At 38.0% G+C, this 25,886-nt stretch overlaps 1 protein-coding gene across 4 annotated transcripts in view; it reads left to right on the plus strand.

Moving 5' to 3' along the window:
* The first annotated feature begins 2,583 nt into the window (after window positions 1-2,583).
* The window catches only part of LOC135945437 (GAS2-like protein pickled eggs), a 44,354-nt gene continuing 21,051 nt past the window's right edge, over window positions 2,584-25,886 (plus strand). For 3 of the 4 annotated variants that reach the window (XM_065493128.1, XM_065493125.1, XM_065493129.1), the window contains exons 1-4: window positions 2,584-2,752; window positions 9,482-9,723; window positions 20,663-20,947; window positions 21,474-21,743. In XM_065493128.1, coding sequence (XP_065349200.1) covers window positions 9,511-9,723; window positions 20,663-20,947; window positions 21,474-21,743 — 768 coding nt within the window. In that variant the 5' untranslated portion in view covers window positions 2,584-2,752; window positions 9,482-9,510. Of the gene's footprint in view, window positions 2,753-5,770; window positions 5,933-9,481; window positions 9,724-20,662; window positions 20,948-21,473; window positions 21,744-25,886 lie in introns of those variants that run through there. The other variant, XM_065493126.1, reaches the window with a different exon arrangement.

The raw sequence follows: 25,886 nt of genomic DNA on the forward strand, positions 1-25,886 counted from the left end.
GTAGTATTAGAGGCGCACTTTGTTGTTTCTTACCTCCATATATGGCATGTGCCGTCGTTATTGGGCACGTAACTGGCACGCACTGACCAAGGCTAAGGTCACACACCGGCGCACTCGGATAGCCCAGAACATGGATGATCACCTAACGCTGTCGAGGGCACACATTTTTCTACGTAGTTTGATTTTTTCCAGCGAAATGTATCTATGCCATTATCATAGATTTGAAATTCAGATGATTTTTTCCTTCCCAATACGATTCTAGGCTGTTTTTCATATTTTCCTAAGCGATGTTCTTGACGTTTTTACAGTCAAAATTTCAGATGTAAACAATTACTTTGCCTTAAATTCAATATTCTATACTAATGACGAGACCTTAAAATTCATTCACAATGAATAAAATAGTTGACTTGGTTTTAATTCAACCAGATAATGCATCCAGATAAAAATAAATTAATCGAGATATTGCCTAAAAACGTTTTTTTTTTCTTGAAAAAGTCTGAAATTCAGCCGCACTTGTAACCCAATTTGCAAGTTTTAAATTTTTTATTTAATTTCAATAGCGATTGGCATGGTTTTATTTAGGCCAAAAACACAGTTTTAGACTGTTTCCAGTACTCGACAGTCTTAATTTTTGAATATTCAGAATTTAAACTCAGATAATGTCGTGTTCAAATGTCAAAATAGATGCCATTTTGCGCAACAGATGACTAGAAACGAAAAGCAAAAATTCTTCAAATAATCTTTCACCATATCACTCCAGGGATGCCTTAGCATATTAATTTATTTCAAACTCTTTGTAGTATAAACCAAGAATTAGGTTTTTTTTTCAGAATTCTGTTAACATTGTAAATTAATTACTTTTTAACGAAGCATTAAGCTTTCATTTAATAAAAGACTAATTAATTGTAAGTGCGATTCCTTAAACAAATCCAAAACTACCTGCAAAAAGCAGCTTGAAGGTAGCAAACGAAAACCAGAATTGTTTTTGTCTTCATGGTGATGCCGCGTTGACGAATAATTAGTAACAATAACACTTCGGCAACTTGTCAGAAGGTACAAGGAAACATCAGTTAGTTAATCTAATCTGCCGTGCCCATTGTGGTCCAACAGTTAAAATTGGAGAGTGGCGTTAATGCTACAAATGATGCGGTTTGATGATAATCATCATATACAGACGAGACACACAATCAGGTCCAACTGCTATCGAGCAAACTCGTTTTTGGCTCGAATATTGAATGTAGAGTATTATTTCATTGCGCCGCATTCCTGGCAGACTGCCCGCATATTATTCTGTCGCCTGCTCTTTTAGAGTAATTAATTTTCCTCGAAAATGTCCCTCGCATGCACACATTTATGTTCTTTTGCATTGAGCTCTTTTACGCCTCACGCCCAAAGCTTGTCAAAACGCACGACACAGACACCCCCTGCGGTGCGTGGAAAACCCACTGCCATTAATTAATTATGGCATTCCACGACAGCAAAAAAATGCATGCCTCTGGCCTTATGAAAGTGCGTTGCAGAAATCAAATTTCAGCAATTTAAAATGTTTATAAAAGATCTACAAATTGTATATCAAATCAATATAATATATATGGTTTGAAATAAACATTGTTGACATTTGTTGGTATAGTTTCTTCAGATTTATGGACGAAATTTGCTTATTTTGTTATCCAATATTAAACCTAAAAATATTTGATCAAAATTCCTGATATTGCCATTTTTTTAAAAAACGTGATTTTTCGGAGTCACTTTTTGTTATGATTAAGGCAAATCAAATATTTTGCGTTTGTAATATTCCACGCGTTCTACGTTTGAATCCAAACAATTTGTCCGTGTGGTGACCAACTATGTAGGCCAGAGGCCAAGGTCAAACAATTTTTCAAACCAATACTTTTTTACACAAAAAACAATGGAAACAGAAAATATCCAAAATGAGGGTTGTAACAACATAAAAAATATCATGCGTTTCAAAAATAGGTTCACGCTTTTTCTCTTATTTTAGATTAAATTGGAGGCAAAGTATGAAGAAAAGGATTTTCCCTATGAAAATCAAGGTTTTTGGAAGTAGGAAGAATTTTGTCCAGACTTTGAGAGGCTCGCAAATCACGCCATATGAGTCGTAAGTAACTTGTATATTAATTAGTATGTCCTATATCGTTAAAAAGTACCAAATTATACGACATAAAGAAACGTTCCAAACCTCTAAATCTTAATTTGAAATAAAATGCTTGTTAGTTAAACAAACATTGATGTATAAAAAACTTTGCTTTTCTTCTTAATAAGAAAAAAAGCATTTTTAAACTTGAGTAAATTGCCTCAAATATATTTTTAAAATCCATGTCCCCCAAAGAAACTGAATGAAGTTATTTTCTGTGTAATTTAACCAGCCAAAAATTCGATACCATGTGACTTTATTCAACGATTAGCGTGATTTAGTTCTATTTTGAGCAGAGTGACGAGCGTGCAGACCGACAATCGGGCGCGTATGCAACCCGGCAAACGCCCCAGCACTGCAGGCGGCGAGCCCGTAAGGCGAGCCGGCGGAGGTGGCAGCACCGTCGGCCGGTCGATCCACTCTTCCCAAGGCTGGAGCACACGTCTAACTCGCTTGCAGTCGGCGATCGCGGCCGCGGTTCGCTCAGTTTTGTCAGTCGTTCAGTCAGTCAGTGGTGCAGCGGATATCCAGCATGAGGCCCCTTCTGTGAGCCCGTGCCGCCGACAGCCCGTTCTTTTGACTTTTTCATATTTTGTGGTGAGTGTCATCAACTACTCGAGCATCGGTTCGTTTCATCCGGGCCGATTGCTTTTTGCTTGATCGAATTTCGCTCTGCGGTTTATCCCGGCACTTTGTTGTCAAAGGTGCGGTCAGGGCTTTGTTTATTTTCGCCTTTTAATCTCTGCGGCTGCAAAAGAACGCGAACAACCTGGCAAAAAATTTTATTCACTGTAGGAAACCCTGCATTAAAAGATTTTTTATGTGATGTTTAGTAAATAAAAAAAATCATTTTTCTTGAGAGCTTCTAAAAATATTGGGGAAATTTAATAAATTAATATAAAAACCCAAATTTTAGTCAACTTTAGTTGAATTTGTTTTTACTTAATGAGACAACTCAATCGATAAGTCACTTATAGTTCTCAAGTAAAACCAGTCAATATTGGTATTTAAAAGTCACTTAAAACTGTGTAACTAAGAAACATTTTAAAAATATAATTTAAGACGTTTACAAATTACTATAAAATTATGTTGAATAAGAATATTTCATTTTTAAAACGTTTCATTGTTTAAATTATTTTATCAAATAAATTAATAATAATTTTGACATATCACTTGTGAAATATTTTAATTTTACACAATATCAATATTTCATGTGTTACTTGGTTGGTAGGATGGTTAAGGCTGTTTGCTTCACTTTTATTGGGCATTCTCTAAAAGTTTCCTCGTCAAAACATTAAATTCCAAAGGTAAGAGAAGTTTCTTGTCGACTGAAAAAATTAGTGAATGGTGGTAAAAAAAAAATTATGAAATTATTTCGACACCGCAATTGTAATCGTTATTACCTCATTGGGTTCGAGAAATGGTCGCTTTTACGAGTCTCGTGCCAAGTCTGCGAAATCGCGCCTCGTTTTTTCCTGCTGTATTGATTCGCACGCGCCTCTCGCTGTGGGTTTTCCGGCACGAGGCTAATTTGAATGCGGAGGCGATTTTAATTCGCTTGTCAGTGGAAAGTACGCCAATCCATTTCAACGGATGATGACTGAAAGATCCAATTATTAGATCTTAATTATAATTTCGCCTCAAACTGGCCACAGCCGGCAATGAGAAGCGTGGAATGGAATATAATAATTATTTTTATCATCGCACCGCGGGATTACGCTCTTTTCAGATAGATTAAAGTTAGCAGGAGAAATCCCCCTAGGATGGAGGTTGGCGAAATTACATTTGGATATCAGTTGTAATAACTAGAAGTTTTCCAATTAAAATTTACATGATGCATACATGGTTTTAAAATTAGTTTGCTATCCAATTTATGGATAATTGTTCATGACACGGAAGCAAATAATTTAAATTATTGCAGGAGGTTTTGAATCATTCATGTTTTCCATTTTTAAAATAATTAAAAATGGTTTATTTGTTATCTCATAATATTTCTTAATTATCTGATTTTGAATAATATTTTCTGTCATCAGCATTGGCATATTTCTTTAAATCGCTGTGTTCATCTAAACAAACCAAAAATTAACTTGCTTATAACACCAAATTAAAATCAAAATACATTTTTCAATTTAGCTCTCATGTCATTAGTAGCAAGAGATTGACTCTTTCTCAGGTTTTACTGCTTCTGATAAAAACCTGCGTCCATAAATGCGTGCCGTGATATTTTTTTTTGTATTATCATTTCTCAAAATTCTTATTCTCCGTGTCAGAGAAAGAGAAAAAAGGGGCGACTGGCACAGTGACGTCTTTTTATTGCTATCAGCTCGGTCGACCGACGGACGGAAATCATACTCATCTGAAAAGCAATTTTTCCTCCCGTCCCGACATCGGAATGAGAAAGATAGATACGAATGATAAAAGTCTGCAGCAGCAGTCACGACAACATTGTTCCCGAGCGCGCATACTTGAAAAAGAAAAGAGAAGAGACTTTTGATGTATGCAGAGTGGATTTGCAGCCGCGCCGACGACGAAAAATCGCCAACCTCCGCGATTCTGTCCGCGAAAAGCATCCATTCTGAATGGAATAGATGTTCTCTCGTCTTAAAAACAAGCTGGCACTCCACTCCACCCATATATTATGAAAGCGAAACCATTCACGATGAATCAAAAGCTGTTGTTTGCTGTTGTTTACATTTTGCTTGTGAAAGATGGAGCAATCTGATGGGAAATAGCGGCACATATTGTCAAGAGGAAAACACATTAGAGATTTATCGCTGCAATTGTTTAATTTCAAAATATGTATCAGATTGAAATCAAGATTTTTACACGAGAAGCGTTCAATTAATAATTTTCTCATAAGATACCTCCAAAGATATCAGCGTTTTCCTAATTACGCTTAATTTTTTTTAAAACAAATATCCCGGATTTATTTGCAAGAAATTTCCAAATTTCCTAAACTCAGAGTAAATTTTGAAGTTTAAGAGCTTAATTATGTTCCCTTCACTGGACTGTGCTGTACGGACCAACAATTAAGAAAATATTGCATTGTTGGCCAAAACGGTCTCATTTTTTGAGAATATTTTAAGTACATAATGGCGAGAAAGATTTTTCACGATATTTCTGTCCAGCTTTAATTTAAGCATTTCTCTACTCAGACTGAATTTTACTTCGCACTAAAATAAATTTCTACTTCTGATATTCATTTGAATAAGAATATCATCAACAAAACCGAAAATCCCTTAATGACTCTCAGTTTCTTCCATTAACTCGAAATAAAATAACGGTCCAGAAAGTGAATAAAACCAGATTCCAAGCACAAGCAGTCGCGGTCGCCCGTGGTCATTATGGACGCATGCTCTGCTTCATCATCGGCCAGCTCCAAGAAAAGGCCATCAGCATCTTTTTTTCGCTCCGAGATGAATCACTCTCGGCGTTCCGCGTAGAGAAAGATATTCAGTAATTTTGCGCAGCTATAGAGAAATTCCCTCGGTTGCAATAAACTGGCACCTTGTCTGCGATGATAATTGGCGCTGTTTATGGATTATAACTTGCGTCACCGCTTCCAGGATGACATGTACACGCCCGCCGCCGCTCTTGTCCTTATCGCGCGGCTGCCCATTGTGTGTGTGAGCTGATTCCGTCTGCGGTTCGCACCTCGCTCTCTCAAGGGACAAAATAAATGACTTCCGCGTCTGGAGTTGATGCGTTAATTAGTCTGGCACATTTAATCAATCGCCCTGCTGCATTTTTGAGCCAGCAGACATATTTATTTTCAAGGTAAGTCAGGCAGGTGCGGTTCTGTTTATAGAGCGGATTTGTTGGTTCAAGATTAAAATTGTTGCCATTTCATACTGTATACTGGAAAATACTTAAAAATTGAAACTCTCTTTTTGAGCGTGACATTTAAAATTTGAAAAAATCACGTCCGATCGTAACGTTTACCTCCGAATAAAAATACAGAGAAGAAAGTAATTAATAGCAGTTGGATCAGACAGTCAAAAAGACAGAAAAACATCATTTAAAAAATTGTTTCACAGCCATGATGTCTCTGTTCCATCACAGAATTTATAAGTCAATAAAACGACTCGTGACAGGCGATAATTCATGCCGTGGCTCAATTTTAATTTCACCTGCTCGTGCTGATTGAAATGAACAAGTCGCCAGTCGGTCTATTTTGATGGAAGGCTCATAACCTGTCCACCCAGTCAGAGAGAAATCTCATTATAGATTTGCATCAGGGCGGGAGGAAGTATTCAATTTAGGAGTTGAGGAGCAAAAATTCAATTGCTAGGCTGCAACGGGAGGCGATCCGAGAGAGGAAAAATGTGTTGAAATAAAGCCTCTGGTGCACTTCTCATTATGCATGGTGATAAAGGAAAAATCCGCTCCATTGTGCCCGTAGAAATCGGGTTTTTGTATAATTGCATGCACATTGAGATGAAACTCTGGGAGCATCATGGAGGATGCTGACGGTTAGGAAATAAGCTATTAAATTATAAAAAGGCCGTAATGGTGTCATCAAAGGGGCTCGTTTTCGAGCAGAAGAGTGAAACTTGCGGGGTCATCAAGCCGATTGAGACGCTCGCTTTTGTTCACTTACTGCGTAGCATATGGCCTCTCTCTCCCATAAAAATAACTAAATTAGACTTTGATTGGATTTTACAGCGATTATGTTTATGGCTGTCAGAGAGAAGAAATTTATAAAATGATTTACAGCGGATTTTGGCCTTAGCGCAGGTCGTTTGAATTTTGTAATGGAGATAAAAGCAATTAGTTATGCTTTCATTATTGGTGATAAGATTTGCCGGTGGCATTCACGAAAATGTTGTTTTCAAACTTAGCCTCCAAAGATAATGCTTACGGCTGCGCAACTATTTGTCTGGCACATGCACTACAAACAATGACTTTAAAAATAAACAAGGATCATGAAATTGCAAGCATTTTTCAAAATATTTTCTCATTTGCTATAAATATAATTATTTTCCCAGACAAAACTTTTATTTTTCTTTTCACACCGGAATATTTGTTATTTTTAACACACTTTTACTCAAAGTCATTGTTTAAATTGGATGCGACGTTACATTATCTAAAAAATGGTTTGCAGTAGGAAGAATCTGTTATTTTTTGTTTTTCCTTTACAAATTCAATTAAATGAAAAAATACCTAGACTTAATTTCCACTTAAAAACCGTGTTATTACTTTTCGATCAGGGTTGCATTATTCATTGCTACTATATTTAATTAATTATTTTATGCAAACATCCGAAAAAAATCTGTTAGAAACATTAAATTTGTCCATGCAATCGCGTCAATAAAATTTATAACAAAATTTCTCACATTATTAGGATTTAAAACAAAATACAGTTTGGAATCAGTTTGGAATGACTTTTAAACGTTGTTTTCTTTTAAAAATGAGCAAATCTATTAAATTTGTTTCCAAAGTCCTCATAATTGCTGTCATTTGGTTTAAAATTTCAGGGTAAATTTTGTCAATATAAGAAAATAATTTATAAAACTTCCCTTCCTTTAAACAAAAATCAAGAGAATTTCCACTCTAAAGTAAACGAAAACATAATTATTTAAACCCAACTGAAACCAATACTGGAGCTTTTCCAGCATTGAAATGAAATGAGGCACGCAACCAAAAATCTAGATTTTTCCGGTGGAGGATGCGACCTTGTTTCAATTCCACGAATAATTTGTCCTGCGGCGGCGAGAAAATTCTCATGCAAATTTGACCATACAACGTTGCGGTGCTTCCTTCCCGGCATTGTGCGTCTGAAATTCGGGCCAATTTTTCACAACAAACCCAGGAGGCCGCCGGTTTCTCGCTGGTCTCTTAGTGAGTTCGTTTCATGCATGTGGGAGAGCGCGCGGCCAAAGATGGAAACCTGCTCGGCGCTGAATGAAACGACCGCTCCCGATTCCCTCCAATTAGATCGAAATTTGATTGAGAGGCGCCGTTGTGTTTTGCGGTTGTGATGCAACCTGCAGATAAAACACACACACTCGTCCAAATTAGAGCCCTGAGACGGCGGAGAAATGTTATGCAGGTCAATCACATGCACGGGACAATAATGCATTATGGATTTGACTGGTTTCTTGTAAATTGTCGCTTTTGTTTCAACACCTTTTGTTATGAAAGTGATAATAGCTTTAGACTGGGGTAATGGGAAATCAATGTTCGAGTACTGAGATTTGCAGATTCAATACTGCCTCTGTGCATTAATTCCCATGGGGTGAATAAAAATTTATTTTACGTGGTGCCTATACTGGAATACTGCCAATTGCGGCAGAAACAATAGCAATGATTATAGCTGAACCGAATTTGGTTTTCAGCACGTCAATTTAATTATTTTACCGCTTAGAATGCAGGATTGAATCTAAAATCATACTGCGGAAAATTTTCAATGAAAAATGGTGCCGTCTGTTGACTTTCCCAATTGGTTAGCGATTTTTAATAAATTTGTTGAAACACTGATACATCAACTTCAATTTCCTTATGATATTTGGCGTGCTTGGAGCAGATTTTGAGGGCGTCGATGTTTTATGGGATAACTTCAAAGGCAGATCTCCGCCACCGATAGGAGATCACCAAACACATCACTGCACAGTTCAACATCCTTCCCGTATCGATGTCACTTTAAAAATAAACCAAAAAATTTCAGCTTTAAACAAGCCAACGTAAAAAATCAAAATCTTTATTAAAGTGTGAAAGAAAAGAGTAAGATTATATTTTGATTTGTTTCTCATTGACTCATTCAGGCAATGAATAAAAATGGTTTATTTTAACTTTAAGAAATTAGACAGAAGTGAAGAGAGCATGTATGAAACTTTGAGCAAATTAATCAGCCGATCATCTTCTCAATTTTCCAATTCCATATCTCACTTTTACCATATTCAATATTCATTCTGTAACTTTTAAATTGAAATGTCAAAAATTTTGTAAAACACTTAACTGAAAATCAAGTAGAAAATAATGTAATTAGGAACCTTTTTGAAAAGTTGTAAAGTGATGATAATTAAATCGTTTGTTTTTGGGACAGTTGACAGGTTTAATTAGCCCTCACAATATTTTAAAGAATCTTGGATACCGACTATTTCCTCAATTGTAGGTCCTGAAGCACAGGGTTCTAGCAATGAACTTGCTTATGCGGCTCGCGTTTGAAATTCAGTCCTGAGTGACTCACTCTCGGTAGTACAGTATCGGGGCCAATTTGCAACGCCCCGGGCAAAACGCTGTTCCAATCATCATCATTTTTTTTCTTTCGATTTCACGTACGCACACGCAGAATGAGAGTGACTTTGTTTTTTTGTGTGTCGACAGTTGTTCGCAAATCGCGGTGAGACAGCAGAATGGCAGCCGTGACGAACGGCATCGGTTTCGGCGCCGAGGTGACCGCCCTGCTGATGGACTCGCGCACCCTGCGCCCTTTCAAGAGCAGCGAGGAGTACCTCTACGCCATGAGGGAGGACTTGGCCGAGTGGCTCTGCGGCATTTACCCTCAGCTGCAGATCACGGTTGACACCTTCATGGACAAACTCGAGGATGGTGTTGCCCTTTGCAAGGTAAGCTGACGTTGCAATTTTTCATTCCTTCGTAGTACGGTTTTCTCAGAACATCTTGTCAATTTTAAGCGAAATAGTCCATCTTTTTATGTATTTTCTTAGCAAAATAGCAGGTTTTAGAAAGGGGTTTTGGTCGATTTATCAGGGATATTTTTAATGCTTTGTTTACTAGCATCTATCAAGTAAACTTGAGACTTGTAGTGGGACTTTTGCCATTTTTAACTTGAAAATTTTCATTCTTTTGAGGCAAAATTTTAAATATTGTTAAGTAGAGCGACAGTCAATTCATAAAAAATTGTGAGTAATATCCTAAGAAGCGAAGAAATTTCAAATAGTTTAGTTTGGTCTCGCATTTCGTAATTTCTAAACCATTGAATAAGAACAAAAGTATGTATGTTCTGTCCCTTGCTGTTTAAGCTTGTATTTTTAAAACTTCTGTTCAATGAAAGGAGGTTGGGCTCTTTTATTAGAAGAACTGATTCAGCTGCGATAATACAAAGTAGTTGCATCGTTTTCTTCTTACCAATCACAAAGAATTGTTTTTAAAAAATATGTCTAAAAAAACATTAAAACTAACTTTTTAGACGAAAATATTTAAATTGAAAAATCGACCAAATACCATTGAAATTTGGAATCAATTTCTCACTGAAAAATACATTTTCTGCTTGGATTTAGCACGTTACTGGGCTATGGAAGTTTTAGATGATTTTAAAAGTAGTTTAAAATGGCTAAAAATTGCAAATAATTTGTGCTCATTTGATGGTCCCATGACAATTGAGAGCAAAGAAAACATAATTATGCGTTCCAAACACGCAGCTTTAGAGCCCTCACATTTTAGCCATCACTTTTTTCGTGTGACAAGACAATTGCCATACATTTTAAGTATGTCAATAGTCAGCTTCTGTGTTGCTATTAATAAATCATTTCTTAATGTGACACAATAACATTTCGCCATTAACTCGGTTTCATTACAAGATCTTACATTAATAAGATTACTTATAAGTTCAGTGCATTTTGATGTAATCAAATGAAAACGAGAGAGCTTAACCCATGCTGCTTGTCTCTGCATTATGCATGCGGTCTCAGCCAGCGTTTGACATTTTACTGTAGCACATCTATAAAAAGCGGATTAAATCCCTGCACGCCAGTGTCAAGTTTCCCTTGCTTGCAGCCATTGGGCAATTACAATTTAAATTATATTAAAGGACTTGGGAGTCGTGAAAAGGAGAGGAAGAAAATTCGCTGTTTGCAAAGCTCGGCTGGAGATGTTTATCGCTTCGTTGATTTTATCTTTTGGGCGATGCAGAATTGAAAATAAAATGTAATTGCGTGTCAAAAAAGAAACTGGAATTCCTGCACACAAACTGGCAAGCAGCAGATAAGATCGCTGGGCCAATTAAATGTTTCTCTAGGAAACGCTGGTTTTATCACGTAGGTCCAGCAGGGTGTCCTTTCTTTCCTTTACACAGCAGAGACACAAAACATGCAGCCACGAACTAGTCCAGCAAGTTGGCCAAATAACATTGAAATTGACGTGTTTTCCGTCGTTGCTTTTCAAGAGGAGAGCGCGTTTTTTACTCGCAAAGCGACACCGGTGACCTTATAAGGGCAGATAATTTTTTAGCTCGGCATTCTTGGTCATTTTCTGAATGGACCTGGAGGAAAACCTGATTTTATATATAACTAAATGAAGACACATGTGAGATTTCAGGCCATCTCTCCAGTGACTAAGGTGAATGCATCATCGTAAAATACACAAACATAGTAATTAACTAGGAGGAAAAGCCGCTTATCTTTAACCGTTGCTTGCGCAATGATTACTTTCCAGGCAATAAATAAGACGGTACTGGTAATAACCGGTCAGTTTTGTTTGCTCGAGATCACTTGCGTAGATAAATCAAACTTCCGAATTTGCTTTTCGCAACCACCGTGAAGAGACAAATGCGGTGATCGGAGAGATTGTCGGGAGTAAGCGGTTTTGATTTATTCCGGTTGCTCGCCACTGGGTTGGTGGGTGGTCGTGACTCAACTGCGCGACTTGGCTCCATTCATTTCGAGCGCTTCAATTATGCTAAATTGCACCTCGAGATTTCATTACGCGAGCTGACACCTGAATGAGAGAGAACGTTAACTACGAGTTTCTAAAAAATGGTATCAAAAAGTCATTAATTTATTTCGAAAACTCTGATAAAAAAATAATAGAAATATCCACATGAATAAAAAATGCTCCTTCCCTGGAGAGAATTGTAACTATTTATTTTCTACATTTTGTTAAAACGAAATAAATGACACAAAATTATAAATTTCAAATTTTCAACATAAAAAAATACGCACGTAAAGTGGAGAGCAGTAAATCCAAATCCCATGGTGCACTCTGCGTGTTCCAATTTCTATTGTCATCGGCAGAAGCATCAGGATTAATGAGAGGTCCTTGAAAAGTTCGCTACCGCTCTCGAAAGGGCGATGCTGGTTTTTTTCTGCTGGTGTGTGGAATTTCTGGAGTGCTTTTGCTTTCATCTCTTCAAGTGCCATTAAAAAGTTCCAGATTTGCGCGCGGTGCTTCAAAGACCAGTGTGCACCTCCTCTAAATCACAATGTTGTTTTAGTTCTATGAGTAGCTGGCATTAAATGAATTATTTTAACCGTTTAATTGCTGTTCAATTTCGTGAAACGCTGCCAAGTTGAATCTCATGGGCCGAGCTCCAAAACTCAAGGCATGAATTATTCGACGGCCCACGGAATTTTTCGATAATTACAGAGAAATTTAAATTGAATATAAATTCATCGATGTCCAAGCCATAAATAATTTCTTTCGGTATAGCCTTGAGCTCGAACGGCGCACTATCAAGTCAAACCATTTACGAGCGTGTTATCAATTTGTTCAATTATAATCGTCGAAGAACAATGTGTGTTTGACGATCTTGTTGGGTATTGGACTTTCTAAAGAGCCGTGCGCCATTAATTATACACAGACGAATTTACGGCTGAATTAGGAGGAATAAATCAGAGCCTGGTTGTGCCGCTGCATCGTCTCACAGTTCTGTAAAAGCTTTTGGAGTGCTCGCAGCTGCCGCTGCCGAGTGAAATTGAAGCAATTCCCATTTTTGGAGATGCGCTGCGTTCCGGAGAATCGATGCACAAGAATCTAAGCAGCGTCAGTTTTACGTAGAGATCCTTGGGGCCCGTCGGCTTTGTTTGTTCTAGCAATTTGGCTGAGAGAAAAGTGAGAAAAATGTCGCACCGGAGAATTGCTTGGGCAAACATTATTTTTGTGACGACGTTGGCGGGTTCAAGAAAGTACGTGCGAAGTTGGAACGTTTAGTTATACTTTCTATAGCGAGATAACGCCTGATTTATTGAGCTGGGAAATGTATTCTCCGAAAATAGAGCTTGCGTGCTTGTCGCGTGTTTAAAATAAGGATCCATCTCGCGCGCAGCACAAGCCGAGAATTATTGTTATGTTTTCTTGTAGCCGCCGCCGCCGCTTTGCAGGAGGGATTTCGCCTCGCTCACACACGTACTCACAACTTTAAATGGTGCGTGTTACCAGATAAAACGCAATTAGGTTTCAAGCCTTGTTTATTGCAATGAGTTTTTCATAACAAGCGAAATTTGATAGGAGATTTGGTATGACAGAAATTAATTAATATCTTAAAATATAGGATTTTTGTGGATCCTTAAATCAAAGATTATTGAACAAAATCTGGCTTGAGAAACTACATGGAAAACAATTGTTGTAAGTTATTTAATGTGAGCTAAACCATTACAAATCTGCTATGAAGAATAATAATCCATTTTTATTTAAATTGATCCATCACTTCTTGAAGAGCTGTCAATTTGTCTATAGTTTAAAAATTAGTAAGAAAGGATTAGTTATTTTTCTTTAAAAAATTACATGTCATTCAATCAAGACCTTCTTTTCATATTTAACCAGTATTATTTCCCTCTAAAAATATTAAGGTGAAAATCTTCATTCAAAATGTCGAATGTCGACCTTTTGGGCCAAAATGTCATTCGTATTTCATTTTACTATACAAAAATATGTTAATACGCAGCAACCTTAAAAGTAAAACCAAATGTCTCCCGCATAATCTCAATCTCTAGGCCATTCAAATGATATTCAGATCAATGCTAAACATCTAATCCTTTTCTAGATGCTTCTTGGGTATTAGATTAGCGTTGGAGTTTCCCAAGTTGACAGTTTTGAAACGAGCAGGAAGAGCCAAATATAAAGGTCTCGCCGGCTTTGCTCCAACAAATTAAATACACGGACACCATCAGCCGAGCAACGACCTTGCCCGCCTGTTGACAAGACCCATTTATTTACATATGCGTCTATATCGCGCCTTTACTCCGCTCTCGTAATAACTCTCCATAATGCACAAGGGCCTAATTTGAATGGCTGTGTTTCAAAAAACAAGCTGCCATCAATCTCGCTCGCACCCCTGTTCTCAGCCTATTTATCTTTACTTTAGCTTTTTAGCTCGCAAATGGCCCGTCATGAGAGTCGAAGCAGCGAGATAAAAGACTCGGTGCATGAGTTGTGTTAAAGGCTTTAAATGTCTCATCGGTCGGTCCCCCGGGCTGCTGCTGCTGATGCATTTAGTTTCTGTTTATACTTAGCAGCACGAATGGAGAGCTGTGACCATAAATGATATTTTAGTCTCCAGTCCAGACCGGCCGTCTATGCTGTGAACCGAGAGAATTTCCCAGAACTCCCGCCCTCGAGCGATAAGTGAACGCTGCTATAGTTGTTTCTATTAAAATTTGGTTCTTTGAACTTTTGAATCCCGCTCAACAGAACATTATTCTTTTTTTAATAAAAAAATTCTATGCTTATTTTTTAACATTAAACTAGGCTTCGAACACTAAGGGTTTATGCAACTGGTCAATTCAGACGAATTTATTGGATGGCGTATCAATTTTTCTTATGTCTACTCACTAAATCGAAAACAGATAAATCCAAGGGAAGAGGCCATTTTTAACCTTCTGTTTCTCTTTAATTTTGTCTCTGAGTTATTTCAAATGACGAGGTAGCTTTTTTCACAGTCTTGGTACTATGAAATTACAATTTGGAACAAAATATTACTGGTTTCATTTAAAGATTAAGTTCATTTGGTACGTGCGCGTTAGTTCAATACCAAAATTACATTCAAAATATCTTAACTTGATTTATACGTTTTATTCACAGACACAGCACTTCAAAATTAAATTAAATCACTGACAGTACGTTTATGACTTACAGAACTCATTTTAATAACACCTTTTGTGGCAAATTAATTAATCTAATAAGCATAATATCTCATTGAAACGACGATCCGAGAATGTCCACTCGGCTTCAAAAGCTTCTTTGTCCCCGGAGAAAAGAAATGCTCTCAGTTTGCTCTCAATCCAGAGGAGTAATTAATTCTGGCCGACTGTCTCCTCGGGCGCAATTCCATAATTATCAAGGCCCGGCATTCACTCACTCGCTCATCCTCGTAATCGGCGCACAGCCTTCTCGTTTCCTCCTTTTTTGCTCGGCTATTTGCTCAACTCAATGACGTGTGTATGCATTTGCCAGTCAGTTTGGATGAAGGCGAGTGCTGGAAAGCATGAGCTCGGAGAGATGATAAAACCACTACAGTTAGGGCAGGATGTGCCGGGTGGCGATAACTTTCCATCGCAGATAAGACACGGATTTCGCCCCTCAGAGGCCACATTTCTGCCTGACAAAATGACACTTTTGCAACAAAAAGAATGCGTGATAAAAAAAATCTAAACCCCAATTGAGATCAAGATTGCCTAGAGTGCTTTTTTCATGTCACTTTTATCATAATTTCTTTGAAGATAAAATTTGTGACTGGACAAGGTTTTGGTATTGAAAATGTACTTGATCATTGTTGTTCCAATTTTAGATAAAGGATGGTTTAATAAGGTCAACACAAGTGTGTTTTCGCGGCTCTTCTGGATTCCTTTTAAGGAACTATTGCGTATTTAAGGCCTCCAAATCAATTTTCTATCCTCACCTTCTACTTTTTCTATCCTTCTCTTTGTTAAGCTGTCAAAGTTTGTTATGGAGTAGATTCAATTTTGAAGGCCGTAGTCAGTTCTGTTTATCTCGCCCTCTTGCACTCCTCATAAAATTGTCCTTTTTTACGTCTTAATCCTGAGCCACCGTGAAAGGAAATATGCGTTACGAAGCTGTCGGAATTATTGTTTGAAAAGGAAACGATTCGACGCCCATGTGTGCGCACATGGCAAAGCATGTGAGCTTTTCTCGCTGACACTTGACTAACTGAAAGGCCGTGTTGTGAGTGAGTCTCGGCGCTGAAAAAAAGAGGCAACGCTGCGGCTGATGTAATAATAACCCACAGCATCCTCTCATTACGTATGCACCATCATCAACACGGCGAATACGCAGCCTATTCTCTCAATAACATAAAAATATTATCATATTCACTTGTTTTGTGCGAGCAAATTCAAGGATTTTCCCTTATGGTTTAAAAGAATATTTGCCTCTCGCAAGAATTTCTAATTCTGCGGTTTCTTTGCCTACATCCTCTCTTTTCTGCAGATGATAATGATGGTCGCACGGCGGGATTTTCTCTTCGAAAATCAATATTTGATGATCTCCGAGCAAATTGTCTGCGGCTCGTGCGCTCGGAAAGATGAATTGTTGTTATTGGCTGCGCCGAGCAATTTGCCATCAGCATAATGCGGCTCGTCCTCTATTCTTTTCACAACAGGCACTGCCGGTGTTTGCGTTGATCATGCAAATCAGGTGTTGCCTCTCGAATTATCATAGGGTTTCCTTTGTCCTATTTGAGCAGTGCGACTGTATAAAATTATTAAATTTTATTAGCGAGACCTGTTGAATAAACAACACGCTCTCGTTTGCTGACTTCACTATTGTACTGTTAGAAAATGTGTGCCATATGCAAAATGAACCAAGTGCATATTTAGTATTGCACACTCATTAAAATTGACGACGGTGCAGGAAAATTTTATTTTTAATTTTCTCAGCGTTACGTGCGGAAACAAGGAATTTGAACTGACAGTGGGGATTTTTAAAGGGCCAGAAAAGCCAATGTACAGCATAGGGACGTGCAAGATTTTTTCCTCTTCTGTTATTCACTTTTATAGCCACAAAGTCTGATCATAAATCCACACAGAGAAAGGCATTTTATTAATATTTAAAAGGCAGGTTTCGGAATTTTCAGACGGTATTTAGACATTTTTGGGGACAATTTAGAGACGATTGCTGACTTTATCACAATTTTTAATTTTTTAGCTCTCTAATTGTGAAATTCCACACAATTTTCATTTTTACGAGTCATCGGTTGAATCTTAACGTGAGCATAAAACGCCAATATTCATTATCGAGCGACGATCATGTGCTCATCAACGCACGCAATATTTCCAAAGTCATCGTGATCAATAGAATGCAACGAGTTCGTTCCTTTTCATTCCACTCAATTCAATCGTAAATTGGCAATTTCCTTCTTCACAACCGAAGTCACATGGATTCGATCAAGAGGTCGAATGTGGAGCAACGGAATATTAAGAGCAATTTCATCATGCATGTGCGTACATGCGGGTCCGTTCAATCAAAATCAATACACATAAAAGATCAGCGTATGAATAGAATATCAAAACCGCGCATTTCCTGCTGGCATCGTTGGTCTCTGCGGACTCCAGCAGCCACCGCAGCATTCAAGCTGGAATTTCACTTTTGCAGCCTTGAATGCAACCCTCCGCATCTGCATCCATTTGTTTACGACTCATTGTTTCGTCGGGGAAGTGTGCCACACAATCCGCATGCTAATCTAAGCCACGAAAAGTTATGAAATCTAACGTTATCGAATTGCTTTCCGGATCGATCAATTTCAAACATGTATTGTACTTCTTCTCAATTGCAAAAATAATACAACTACCTTAATAAATGCTAAAGTTCTTCTTAACTGCAGTGTAAAACTATCTTGGCAATTTTAGGGGGAAAATTTCCAAAAATAAAAAAGATTGGCTTCATAAAATAAATTATTTGTCGTCAGAAAACCGAGTGTATTTTAGTTGCTTTATGAAAAATGTTAGATTTCTAACAATCAAAGTATCTCCCAGCTTGCTCGCATTATGTTCTAGCAAGTTTTACCACTGCCCCCTGCTCACAATAATTGAGTTAAACCACGTGCACGCTTTTTTGCGCTAGTTGTTCACCCCCTAGCTCTCTCACTTTTAAGAGCTCAGTGTTTTGGCGCTTGGCTTTCGAGACGGCTGCACAAACATGCATCATAAGCATGCAGTTGTTGTTTTTCAGCCTCCTGAAAATAAATCTGCCGCTGCCCTCTTCTCGCTCTCAACTCACCAATAACCAACTTCCTTTCGCTCTCGAGAGCATAAGGGGAGCAGCGCGTTTTCATTAACTTTTTGAGAGAGCGCTCGTGGTTCCTTCAGTTTCCTCGAGAGCGATTTTTATGACAGCACCCACGTGTTTATAAATAGCGACCGCATGGGAATGCTAATGGGATTTCACTCTCGGATTCATTGTTACAGTTTGAAATCGGGTTGATCAAATGCCCAGCATAGCCGCACGAATGCATTCGAGCACGTCCCGAAGTGGCTTCGTTGGATTTTCACACGTGTCGGATTTACTTTTGGATGCATTTCAAAATCGCTCAGCTCCCGGACTAAAAACGAATGTGCATCTCAAAAGATTAAAAATATCAGAGTGGTGCCTACGAATTCCAAATTCAAACCTGCCCTGCTCTTCCTGCTCAGTCACTAAAATGCTCGGATTTTTATTCAATACATACATATATTACTTTGACAGAAAGTAGCACAGAAAATATATTTTCTTAAAGGTTTGAATTCCTCACTAAAAATAGATTGCTCGCCAAAAAATTCTTTGTTTCATTTTTCACTGATAAAAGAATTAAATAGAAATTCTGCAAAACCTTGGGAAATGTTAGTTGCCAATGCAAAAACCAACCCAAATTGACCTAGGCAGCGCTGTAAATTTTTTAGAAAAGTGGCTGCACAGTTAGCATGCTTTTCAAATAGTGAAAAAACTGTCTCTCTGCTTCAAATAATAATTTATTTCGCAGCAAATATTACAAAGACGTTTCACATACACCGTTGGATATATCTTGACGAGAGGAATCCAAATCTGCCAAGAAAATACGGTCAAATGATGTAAATTTTGGAGAAAATTGGCAAAATTTATTCTTCCATATAGAAAGAATAATTATTCAAAATTCTCGTCCCAACTTTCCTGAGAATGTACGCTACATTAAAAAAATGAGAAACAGAACTTCTTGTTTGCGAAAAAACTGGCATTTCTCAAGGACTCATCTCTGCTCTGTCTGCCCTAAAACAAAGGAAACTTTCTTATTTTTTCCTTCCACTCGAGCTCGTTATGCAGAGTTTGCAATTATTCTTTGTTTTCCTTCTGCCTGAGCTTCCCTCCGAGAAATGTTTGCTGTTGCTGCTTTTCACTCAGTCAAACGTCCATCTGCCAAGACAATCCGGGCTCGCTGCTCGCATCAACAATGCATAATGTAGAGATATGTATAAAGATCCATCTCCGCTCGCTTATTATAGCTGTGTGAAAACAAATGGGCGAGCGAACTTCGTGCGATGGGGCACACGGGATGACATTTTCGCGCTGCTTTGCCTCGCTTTTCCTCCTTTTCTCGGAAGGAATAAAAGGTCAGATTTATGCTCACGATCGCCACTGCACGCTCTCCTCGCGCTCGGAATAAAAGTTTTCAATAAAGCACTTTCCATTGTCTTAAGCCATTGTTTTGGCAAAACTGAATCGATCACCTAATACCGCCATCTCCCCCCTCTCTCTCTCTCTATGCTCTCTCGACTTCCTTTAGCTCACACGCCAGAGTGAATAACCCCTTTATTAATTTAAATCCCCCAAACCTCCGCGTGCGATGGCGATGCCTTTGTTTGCTCGCTGCTAAAATGCGTTTGGGCTCCTATCAGCTGCAATTTCATTTCACCCTAGTGAACATAACAGGATGATTAAGTAACACACGGAGGGATGAAATGAGATAAGAGTTGAGGAAGTGCTGGACGAACATGGTTTAACTATATAGGTTTTTAGCGGAATATGCAATTTTTTACATAAGTGTTTATTAGTTTGGTAATCTGCATTAATCTTCTTGTATATTGGCAAAATGAAATTTAAAAAAAATAAAATCCAATTTTAAATTAACAAAATAACACTGTACACGTTAAAAAATGGTTTCAATATACAAATTTGAGGTAAAATGCAATGTTATATCAGCAGCCAAACTAATGACTGTTAATTTACCAAAAAATTATTTTGGTCTCGATTATTATTTTAGCTGAAATATTCGACCTAAAATTTTGTGCATTGCATTATTGAAAATTGTATGATTTTTATTAAAATATTTGCATTCGTGCACAAATCTTTTTATTCTTTTGAATTATTTTCAAAAATCTTTCTGTTTTGGTCAACGTATTTATGACAATCTTTTTACTAATCGACTGTCCGCCTAATCAATTCGATTGTTGTTAGATTTTCATTAAAATTGGGAAATGATGATCTCTTGCCATTTCCGCTTTTTCCTTATTTGGCCCTTAATTATCATGCAAAATCATAAAATATTCATCAAAAATTGTGAGCAACAATGAAATATTGCTTTCATAATCTGAGTTGAGCCCACCAAAAAGTGCAAAAAATGACAGCAATATTGACTCATGTCGATCGCTATAGCGAGTAAAAGAGTTTCGGTACGCTTAAAAGGTCAGTGCCTCTCGGAGAAGGGCTGTTCCGTCTGCAGCACGATAGTATTTTCGTTTTATATTTTCGCCATCCATCATTTCCTGCCAATCGCCGGCATCGTCTTCCTGCGCGCGTCCCATCGTGCATTCTAATTTGATATATTCTCTCTCGCTAATTAATTTTTCTCTTTTTGTTTTCCAGCACGCCAACAACGTGCGAAAAGCAGCGGCCGAGCACGCGCAGCGCAAAATGGAGCGCTCCATCAGCAAGGGCAACCCTTTCGAGGTGCGCTGGCCCATCCTGTCGCCTAAGGACGTGCAATGCCGCAACAACGTGAAGCCGGGCACCTTCCTCGCCAGGGACAATGTCAGCAACTTCATCACCTGGTGCAGACACGATCTTGAAGTGCTCGAGTGTCTGCTCTTCGAGACGGACGATCTAATCCTCAGGAAGAACGAGAAGCACGTCGTCCTCTGCCTCATGGAGGTACAAAAATTCAGTTAAACCTTGAAAAATGAAAAATTTAGAAACTATTGGAATGCGTTTGCAATTGAAATTGCTTATTTTTTAACAAATTACTTGCATTTATTTATAACTGAAGTCTAGAAACATTTAAATTGATACAAATCTTTTTAATCAATATTCAACGTAAATATTTTATTTTAATTAATTCAATGAGTGCAGATCAATTAAAATTGAATTGCTAGTTTCAAAATTTACTGTATAAATGTTTAAAATTTACTAGAAATATCAATTCTCATTTCATATACACATTACAGTGATTCATATAAATAAACATTAAGTGGCACACACATCTTAACAACACAAATATACAACTCATGTGCCTTCATCTGCAAAAACTTTAAAAATAAACATAGTGTAAAACATATTATACTGAAATAATTATCGATTAGTTTATAGATTTTAATCCTGTATTTTGTCTTAAAAAATATAAATAAGTAAGTAATCACTTAACGTATTTTATCATGTATTTCTCGCAATTGTTATGTAGGTGGCCCGTCGAGGAGCCAAATTTGGCATGCCAACACCGATGTTGGTGCAGTTTGAGCGAGAAATAGATCGCGAAATCGCTCGCGACCAGAAGCGCGAAAGGGCCGGGTCCACCAGTGACGGCGGCAATTTGCTCAATGGGGCGACAAACGGCAACAGCAATGGCATCGACTTGGAGGAGGAGGAAGAGGAAGAGGAGGAAGACTACCCCGTTGAGTACGGACCAGTTCCGCAAATTGTTACCAACGATTTGAAGAGTCTCGACGAAATGGTGAGTGACTGTTTTTACACTTTTACTAATTGAAAAAAGCAAAATTTAGACGAGGATTTTCCAATACTTGGTCCAGTTACGTCTTCGAAAAACATTATTTCAAAAATTATTTTAATATAGGTATAATCTGAAGCAGGAATTAATTGTAAGAAAATAGGGATTCGTGACTTCAAGTGTGCATTTTTCAAGACAAGAACCAGTTTTTAAAACAAGAAATCCGGTAAAAGGTATAATCCCATAATTTTTTCTTGCTGTCCTGAAAAAAACATTGCACCAGAACACGATTCAAAACTGTTATTAGTCTGTAACATTCTTTCCAAGAAATTATTAATAATACGAAAAAATTAACACAGCAAGTTTTGCATAAAATATGTCTTGAAATTAATTCCTGCTGAGAAGATTGCGTCGTTTTCTTCACGCTGTTCGCTTCGACACATTCAGAGATTGGATCAAACGAGCGGACAGCGCAATTACAATCAACAGACTCGACTTAAGCGCAGAGTTGACCTGTTGAATAGTTGAATCATTTTGCTTCAATTACCGTCGCGCGGCCCACGATTCGCGTGTTTCGTGAGGTGTGAAGAGACAGAATTATGTTTTTGACAAGTCGAGTGTCGCGCACTCGCGATTTCGCAAACCCGACTTACCAGTTTCTCGGGGGCAAAGTGGCCATTATTGCCGCGGCCGATCCCTCTCTCGATGATTACGATTATTATAAAAGGTGTGTAAGTATCAGCGGGACGCGGAATGTGCGGCAGCGCGCGCTCGTGCAGCCAGCCAGCCGATCAATACCGGCGTCTCGGCAGTGAAAGTTGGTTTGTGACCCCGGCGAGACCCCAAACACGGCTCTGATGACCCCTGCACGGGGCCTGTGACGTGTAATATGTATACGAACTCGCATTTCAAACGCACGTCGGGAGCGGACAGGACACGACGTTGCTCATTTCCAAGACGCTTTCCAGCCGCGTAATTGCGTGTTTTGAAAAATTGCTGCAGCAAAACATTGTTACTCAAGTGCATATAAATTGGCTGGATTCCGCTGAAAGTAGAACACAATGTCTTTTTGTCCCAATAAATGTTGAATTTTATTGAAAGGCAAAATAGTGTTTGACGAGAAATGCATTTTAAGGTTTGTCTCTCACGTGATTTTGCTCCGACAATTTACGCTTAACTCTGAAATGTAAATATCGCTAAAAACAATAAATAAAAAAGTATTCAAAATTTTCTCTAAACAGCACGAGGAACGATTGAAACGAGCATTTATTATTACCAACTCTATTTTGAACTATTATATCAGATTTTGCCAAATTTCTAAAAAAAAATTGAACGGCTATTGTACGTGTTTTTTTATTGATTCCTCTCTTAACGATCTATTCAATGGTATGCGATATCCCTTTTGGTATATATTATAGTATAAGCAAGGATAAAAATAATGTTTGAAGATATACTTGGTATATTTAATTTCGTTTAATCAAATAATGCTGTCTGAAACAGAAAACATCATTCATGAATTAAAAAACGGCTGATTTTCCCAACTCGATAATTTTACGTTAGCATTCCCTGAAAATGAATGAGATATTTGCAGAAATTTTATGACCAAAAATTCTTTAGCAGCGAAATTTAAGCAGCAGCAGCAGAAGAAGCATAATTGCGCTTCGGAAATCTGCATAATTCTTCGACCACCGCCCATCTCATTTTGAATACAATGGAGATTTGGTCGCTTTGTTTTCTTTTCCACCTGATTTAGTGCTTTTCGACCGCGAGATTTTAGAGTCGTGAAAATATATAAGTAGTGCCGGCCACGAGAGCTGGCAGGCAGGGAAAGTGTGGGCGTATATTGTAATGAGAGATACAGATTTGAATCCTTTCTCGCCACGCGCGCCGCTGAGTATGTAAAGAAAAGTCGTGATGGCTACAAAAATGACAGCTTTCTAATATTTCACAGCAAACCGATTCTATGACTTTTTTACACACGTTGTTATTAAGTCTAGAAATCTTTTATTCTCCCTCGTGGGAGACAGTTTATCTTCATTTTCATTTTGCTGGGAAATGGCTGTGGAACTTTTCGTTCACTTGAGAATGAAATAATTATTGTTATGCATATCATATATAAAATAAGGATTATGCCTGGCGTGAGAGGATCGGATTTCTCTTTCCGGTATTGAATGGTGTCCAGGCGTCGATTTTGGCGCCGATCGACTGCTCGTCTCTCCCACATTATGTAAGCTCACGTTGCAGACGCAATTTTCTCATTCTATCTGTTAGTTCGTTATATTAATTGCTGGTAACTCTCGTTATGAGACGCACAATGCAGTGTGGTAATTGGAAAGGATATTGAAATTCACACCTCTTTGTTTTAACCTTCACGTGTGTTACGTCTATATTTATCCGCTCATGACGAATGAAGAATTGCAAAAGACTACTTAAATTCTTGGTGGGCAAGAACACGCTTTTGACCCCTCCCAGAGACAAGTTTAACAACTGGACAGGATTAAACATGAGCAATTGTTTGGTCCAAAATATGAATAAAATTTTGGCGTTGAGGTCGGCCGGAATATTTATACGCGGTGTCCGCATCTTTAAATCTCTTTAAATATTCTGTTTACAGTCGTGTGTTTGCAGTCAATTTTAATTATCTTTTTGATATTCCTTTTTAAATGCATTCAATTTTGTTTGTTTTTCATAACGAAATTCATAATTTTCATTTTTGCCACTCTCTCTGAAGAAAATCCAACAAATAAAATGTTTCAATGACCTCTATCATTTAAGTAGAGGAAATATTTAGGAAAACATATTATGATGCTACAAAATCCCGGATCATCCTTGTTGGCAATGCAGAAGCTAATTCAAAAGAATTCGGTCAAAGCCAAAATTGACCTAAGGAGCACTGTAATTTTGCAAAGATGGCATGCTATTCAGACTGTCTCCCTACATGAAAACATATTTTATTTCACAACAAAGATTACCCCCTAAAAGTGTCAAAAACTGTAGGATAGATCTCGACGAAATGAATCGAAATCTGCCAAGTAAATTGTGGAGAAAATGGGCAAAATTTGAATTTAAACAATAAAAATATCCTCTTTTGATATTTTTCACATTGTAAAACAAATTGTTAAAACTAATTGTTTGATGAATTGCTTAGTACAGCCAACAATTCAAATAATTCTCAGTTATTGCCCTTTCACTTAATTTTAATACTAAACTACTATGAATTGAAAAATTCGCAGAATCATCATATTTTTCTTATGTTAAGTGCGTTATTTTCAGAACTGAAACAATGCCATTGACGGTGAGACAACAGTTTATCCTAATAACCCACATATTTTTCTAAGGTTTCTCTCTCTCTCTCTCTCTCTCTCTCTCTCTCTCTCTCGTCTCTTTTGCGCACCGCGTCTATTTTCATTACGCTTAATATTTACTTCATGAACCTGGTAATTTGGCCTCGATTTCCTTGGCAAGGTGCAGCAGAAAATAGCACCAACCCTTAAAAGCTCTTTGCTCCGCTTCTTCACGCTGCGAGCAAAGTCAATCGAGCTGCTGCACAATACATGAAAGTGTTTTGATACCCAACACGCTGCACAGCGCAGGTAAACACGCGAGCCAATGCTCATGAGCGACTTATTGGCGTAAATTCTCTTCTTGCTGCGGTTGTGCAGCGGCGACGGTGGCAATAAACATATAATTGGACGCATTAAGAGGAGAAAAAGGCATAAAGTAGCAGTGGCGCATTAACAGAGTTGACAGCAGCCGGGCAGAAATACCTGCGGTCGCGTAACCAGACCCTCAAACCAATATAAAACGGTCTCGCCGCGCACTTCTCGTAACACGAAACACGGCTGGCAGCCACCGGGACACGGCCCACGTGCATTTATTTATTGTAAGCACTCGCTGATTTATTTATAAATTTCCTCCGCAACACTCACTCGACGCGCGTTTAAACAAGAGATTGTTTCAGATTCTGACGCAAAACACTGTTACTTGACGCCGCACTAGCTGCAAATTGAAAAGAGTTGCGTTGACGTCGACGAGAATGGGCTTTAAAATTATTCTTACAAAGGGAATGGAATATAAGACGGTTTAATAATTTCATAGGATTAGTATTTGCATGCCAAATAAGAATGAATCATGCAATAAAAAAAACGT

This window comes from Cloeon dipterum, chromosome X (genome assembly GCF_949628265.1).
Source record: "Cloeon dipterum chromosome X, ieCloDipt1.1, whole genome shotgun sequence".
In the NCBI taxonomy this organism is placed as follows: Eukaryota; Metazoa; Arthropoda; class Insecta; order Ephemeroptera; family Baetidae; genus Cloeon; species Cloeon dipterum.